General features: G+C 60.2%; 1 protein-coding gene across 1 annotated transcript; it reads left to right on the top strand.

The window, feature by feature from the left end:
• Positions 1 to 3013: 3013 nt before the first annotated feature.
• Positions 3014 to 4498, top strand: LOC129784549 (collagen alpha-1(I) chain-like). Its single transcript, XM_055805642.1, has 2 exons — positions 3014 to 3238; positions 3805 to 4498. Exons 1-2 carry the CDS (start codon positions 3187 to 3189, stop codon positions 4395 to 4397), a joined length of 645 nt encoding a protein of 214 aa, XP_055661617.1. The 5' UTR covers positions 3014 to 3186; the 3' UTR covers positions 4398 to 4498.
• Positions 4499 to 6000: the final 1502 nt, after the last annotated feature.

Below are 6000 nucleotides of genomic sequence, written 5' to 3'. Positions count from 1 at the left end.
CGGGCAGCGCTCCTTCCCCCGTCCACCCAGAGCTCTGCAGGCCAAGACCCTCTTCCAGGGAGGGCCGGTGTCAGTGGCCTGAGAGGCAGCAGAAGGCGGTGAAAGAATCTGAGGTCCCCGTGCCTTCGCTGTGGCTTACGTGAGTATTCTGCCCAATGGCTCTGCTGAGGTGACAGGCAATGCAGGAGATCAGCGCAGTTTCTGCATTGGTGCCTTGCTGCTGCTCTTTGCTTTCTGGTTTCCCTGCGGCACGTTGCTTCTTCGGGTATTCCTTAGAGCAGCTGCTCGAGGATGCGTCCCTCACAGGTCAGAGCTCAAGGTAAGAGGAAAGGTACATAAGTGACATGCCACGTGGCAATGCTCCTTCCTGGAACGACATGATGACAAGGATTTTGGAAAACCCTCCGGCTGCTGTGTGTTGGGAGCCTGAGGAAGTCTCTTCTCAGTGCGCTCTGTCCGTCCCTGGAGCCTTTCTTATGCCCTACCTTGTGTGCTGCCCTCAGCCCTGCCTCATCTCTTCTGCAGCGGGACCATGCTGTACAAGTCTATCCAAGAGCTGAATGGGGGAGCAGACCAGCAGGCAGAGGTGGGCAACATGTCCTCCAGGAGAAGAGCTGGCCTGGGGGAAAGCTGCTTCCTGCCTGGGGGAAGGCCAGGCAGCACAGAGCAGCTGTGGGGGCTTGGGCACTGGGTGCCGTCGTCTGTGGCCTGGCCAGGCTGATTTCAGCGTCAGCCTGTGAGTCGCCTTAGCCCTGCCCATGCGTGCAACTGCCGTGCTGTGCAGGGAACTGTTTCTGGCATAGAGGGTGTACAGGTCACCTGCCCTTGCTATCCTTGCCCTTGGGTGCAGGCCATGGCCCATCATTATGGGGACAGGTGGGAGGAGGAGGAGGAGGAGAATGTCTTGGGCTCTTGTAAATGCTTTTTCCTCACTCCAGCCCCACTCCTGCTTCCTTTGGAGCCATCTTCTCACTGAGCTTCCTTTTGCAGCACTACGCTACCGAAACCATGAGGAATACCATTCCTCATAGGCCTGAGAGCTGCTGACAGCTCAGGCACGCCAGCAGCACCAGGATCCTCACTGAGGGACAGCCGTGGTTGGGCTGCCCATCTGCAGGACATGCTCTGAGGCCAAGGGGCTGCTCCTGAGCAGAGATGCCAGGATACAGGGTCTGATTGTCACTGACTTGGGAGGAGCTGGCTGTGTCTTCCTCAGCCTGAAAGGGAAGGGGAGGCTGAATCTTTGGCTGCTTCAAAGATGTACTCAGAAGAGTCCCCTGGGATAAGGCCCTAGAGGCAACAGGGGCCCAAGAAAGCTGGTTCCTAGTCAAGAATTGCATTCTCCGGGCTCAAGAGCAGCCCATCCCAACAAGGAAGAAGTCTGGAAAGAACGCCAGGAGGCCTACATGGATGAACAAGGAGCTCCTGGTGGAATTCAAACACAAAAAGGAAGCATACGGAAGGTGGAAGCCACAACAAGTAACCTGGGAGGCGTACAGAGACAACCTCCAATGAGGTTAAGGAAGAGAAAGCCCAGCTGGAAGTCAGTCGAGGGAGGGATGTCAAAGGCAAGAAGGGCTCCTCTAAGGGCATGGGTAACAAAAGGAAGAATACGGCAAATGAAGGAGCATGCTCAATGAGATGAGGGCCCTGGTGGCACAGAATAGGGGAAAAACTGAGGTGCTGAAGGCCGCTTTTGCCTCACTCCTTACTAGCAAGACTGGCCTTCAGGAATCCCAATTGCAGACCTGGGGAAAGTCGGGAGTAAGGGAGACCTGCCCTTGGCAGAAGGAGATCAGGTCAGGGAATACTGAAGCAAACTGCACATAGAAACTGTCCGTGGGCTCTGACAGCATGCACCACAAGAGCTGAGGGAGCTGGCTCATGTCATTGCCAGGTCACTCACGAGTATCTTCAAATGACCACGGTGACTGGAAGACGTGCCTGAGCACTGGAGGAAAGCCAATGTTGCTCCTTCATTCAAGAAAAAAGAAGGAGAATCCAAGGAACCACAGGCTTTTCAGCCTCACCTCAGTCTCTGTGAAGGGGATGGAGCAGGTAATCCCAGAAAGCCTGATTAATGCAGGCATGATAGCGATGAGAAAGCCACCATGAGTAGTCAGTATGGCTTCACCAAAGGGAACTCACGCCTGACCAAGCTGGTAAGCTTCTGCGATGAAGAGGCTGGCTTGGGAGATGATGGGAGAGCAGTGGATCTCATCTGGCTCCACTTGAGCAAGGCCTTTGATGCCGTCCTCATTAAAGAAGCCATTGACATAGAGCGCTGCATGAGCAGACAGTCAGGTGGATTGAAAACTCTCTGAATGTCCAGGCCCAGGGGGGGCCGGTCAGTGGCGCAAAACTGAGTCACAGGCCACTGAGTAGTGGGTGTTCCATGGATCAATAGTGGGCCCTGTTCAACCCCTTCTCTAATGATCTCTATGATGGAACAGAGCGTGCCCGCAGCAGGGTTGCAGAGCACCCCAACCTGGGAGGAGTGGCTGCTGTTCCAGAGGGTCTGGCCACTGGCCACAGGGACCACACCAGGCTGGAGAAATGGGCTGATGGGAACCTCATGCAGTTCAACAAGGGAAAGGGAAAAACTCCCGTCCTTGGAAGAACAGCACCACGCACCAGGGCAGCCCGGGGTCACCCATAGAAAGCAGTCCTGTGCAGAGAACAAACTAGGCTTCTGGTAGACACCAAGCTGGCCATGAGCCAGTACTGTGCCCCTGCGCCAAGGAGTTCCAAGGGAATCCTCGGCCGCCTCAGACAAAGCATTGCCAAGAGGCCAAGAGAGGCGATTGCTCCCCTTTTCTCAGCACTGCTGGGCAACAGCTGGAGCGGCATCTTCTCGCACACCTTCTCTATGACCCAAGTGGGCTGCAGAGGCAGCAGAAGGCAGGCTCTGAGGCTGCTCCCCGGCACCCGCAGGGCAGCGGGGGCTGCCGCTTCCAGCCCCGGAGCGGGGAGGCAGCTCTGGAAGCTGCTCCATCTCCCGGGCCGAGGCCCCGCTGCTGCCCCAGGCTGCGGCGAGCCCCCGAGCGGCGCCGGCGCCGGGCTCAGCCCCGGGGCGGAGCTGGCGGCGGCGCGGAGCAGAGGAGGCGGCGGAGAGGAGGCGCCGCGGCCGCCGCCCAGAGCCGGGGCTGGCGCGGGGCAGCGAGGCGCGGGCGGCGGAGCGGCGGCATGCGGCGGGGCCGGGGCGCAGGGCTGGCGGGGCTGGCCGCGCTGCTGCTGGGTGCGCGGGGCTGGCGGCGGGGGGCGGGCCGGGGCTCGGCCTGCGGGGGCCCCCGCGGGGCTGCCGTCCCCTCGGGCTTCTGCACGGAGCCCTGCCGCCGCGCCGGGCTCGCGTCCCTCCCTCCCTCTGCTGCCATCCCGCCTTCCCTGCGGAAACTCGCCGTGCTCTCGCTGTCCAGCCCTGCCCGCTGCCTCCTTCCCTCCGCCTTCTGCCGCGGAGCGCCTGCAGCCGCTCCTTCCCCGCTGCTGCTTCCCCTCGGGCTCCTTCCCCGCTGCTGCTTCCCCTCGGGCTCCTTCCCCGCTGCTGCTTCCCCGCTGCTGCTTCCCCTCGGGCTCCTTCCCTTTGTCCCTGTTTTTGTCCAGTGACTCCACCTGTCACTCCCGCGTGCGTATGTCTGCCAGCCGTTAACGGACACCTCCGTTAATGCACCTGTAGACATCCTCTGGAAACTCTTCTCCCCCCCCCATGCCCGAACGTTCCTGGCTGGGATTTGCCATGGCGAACGGCAGGCGGGGCAGGGCACAAAGCAGGTTTTGAGGATTCCCCCTTCTTTTTCTCCTCGGCAGTGGCTGTGGGCAGAGCCCAGGTGCAGCAGGAGCCGTCGGCAGAGACCACCGAGGACACCGGCATCGCCATCAGCTGCTCACACCCCAGCATACGGACAGAAGAGTCGATAGTGTGGTACCGCCAGCTCCCGGGCCGAGGTCCCGCATTCATCACGAGCGGTCACAAAGGGTCCAGAGAGGTGCAGGACCCTCCGGGGCGGATGTCGGTGGCGGCAGACCGCCGGTCCAGCGCCCTGTGGCTCGCCCGGCCCCGGCGCAGGGACGCGGCGGTGTATTACTGCGCCGTGGGAGACACGGGGCTCGGAGCCGGGGCTGCGGCCGGGCACGAACCTCGGCGGCCGGGGCCGGGCGTGTGTGTCGGGGGCGGGGGGACAGCCCCGGCCGGGCCCGCCAGGGGGCGCTGCCGCCTCGGCCCGCCCGGCCGCGGGCGCTTCCCGCCACCGCCTGCGGCACCGGCACCGGCACCGGGATCAGCGGGTGCCCCTTGCAGTCGCTGCCCGGGCTCAGCACCTCTCCTCCTCGAGGGCTGCTGCGCATCGGTGCTCCGAGGCAGCAAACAGCCGCGCTTGGGCCGCGCTGCACGGGGAGCCTGAGAGGGTCTGTGCAAGGCAGCGGGGCGCAGCGTGTTTCCCACCACGCGCTCGTGCTTGCCCAGCACGGGGTCAGAGCCTTGCGGGTACCGTGGCGTCCCCTGGCCTGTCTGAAAAGGCCTGCCGGCATTGTCCCGCAACGCCTTCCCAGAGGGGACCGATTCCCATCCAGGCCACCTCAGGCTGCTTCTCCTCTTGCCAAGGATGCTGAGCTCTTCATGACTTTTAGGAAGGCCAAGTGACACCTCTAGGTCCTCCAAGTGCTGCCATGGCACAGGGAGTTCACGATGTCAAGAATAGAGCGAACGCAAATGCTCCAGCACGATGCTCAGCTTAGTGGGTGTCTCACCTTTGCCTGGCTGCCTTGGGCAAACACAGCAGCAGCTTCCACCCGGTAATTTTCCCCATCCCAAGGACGCACACAAAGATCTCAGCTTGGAGTTGTTATTAACACTAACAAGCTCCCTGGGCATTCAAATCAGGCAATTCCCTGCAGATCCTTGTGCATTTCTTCCTGTCAGGCTTTCCTTCTTGGAGATCTGCTGTGTCACCACCATCGTCCCCCAGATGCTGTCCCCAAGATTCCTTGCCAACAGAACAATCCTTTGTGTCTCCTGCTGTTATTTTCCTGCTTCTTCCTGGCTATGCCTGAGTTCCCGATCCTCTCAGCCATGGCCTTCAGTCATGGTGTCACCATATGCAAAGTGCTTGGCAAAAAGCACTGTCATGACAAAGAAGCTCTGCTCCCTGCCAGCGCCGGGAGTGTGGGCAGTGGGCTTTTTGGTCACCTCCTCCCAGGTGGCTCTGCTGCTGCAATGTCCCTTCTGCACCAGGAAGGTTGTTAGACCATTTCTACTGCTGTACTGGGCCAGCATGAGCATGGCGTGTTGGGGTTGGGTTGACCTTGCCTGGCTGCAACGTCTCCCCCACTCTGCTCTATCACTCCCACTACTCACCAGGATGGAAAAATAAGAAGGCTCATGGTTTGTGGCAAGGACAGGGAAATTTTGACCCAGCAGTTGGTGTCACAGGCAAACAGGCTCAGCTTGGAGAAATTAATTTCTTGCCAATCAAATCAGAGTAGGAGAATGAGAAATGAGAATAAATTTTAAAACACCTTCCCTGCAACACTTCCTTATGCCTGGGCTCACCTTCCGTCCTGACGTCCCTACTTCCTCCCCCAGAGGAACACAGGAGGATGTGCAATGGGTGCTGCAGTCAGTTCATAACTCATTCCCTCTGCCGCCTCTTCCTCCTCATGCTCTTTCCCTGCTGCGGTGTGGGGTCCCTCCCGTGGGAGACTGTCCTTCTCCAACACGAGTCCTTTCCGTGGGCTGCAGTTCTTCACAAACTGCTACAGCGTGGATCCCCCGTGGGGCCACAGATCTTGCCAGAAGCCTGCTCCATGATGGGATCTCCATGGGGTCACAGCTTCCTTCAGGGCACATCCACCTGCTGTGGCATGGGTTCCTCCATGGGCTGCAGGTGGATGTCTGCCCCACCCTTAACCTCCATGGGCTGCAGGGGGACAAGCTGCATCACCAGCTCATCAGGGACAACCTGTGTCATGAGCCACACATGAACCTGGAGCACCTCATCCCCTCCT

Source organism: Falco peregrinus, chromosome 5 (assembly GCF_023634155.1).
Source record: "Falco peregrinus isolate bFalPer1 chromosome 5, bFalPer1.pri, whole genome shotgun sequence".
In the NCBI taxonomy this organism is placed as follows: Eukaryota; Metazoa; Chordata; class Aves; order Falconiformes; family Falconidae; genus Falco; species Falco peregrinus.
This window is presented reverse-complemented; position numbering and strand designations above follow the sequence as displayed.

Bases quoted from the DNA above. Each gene is read 5' to 3' on its own strand.
- LOC129784549 (XM_055805642.1), top strand. From the start codon at position 3,187: ATGCGGCGGGGCCGGGGCGCAGGGCTGGCGGGGCTGGCCGCGCTGCTG. The intron at 3,239-3,804 runs GTGCGCGGGGCT...TCTCCTCGGCAG, and splicing joins GCTGGCCGCGCTGCTGCTGG to TGGCTGTGGGCAGAGCCCAG.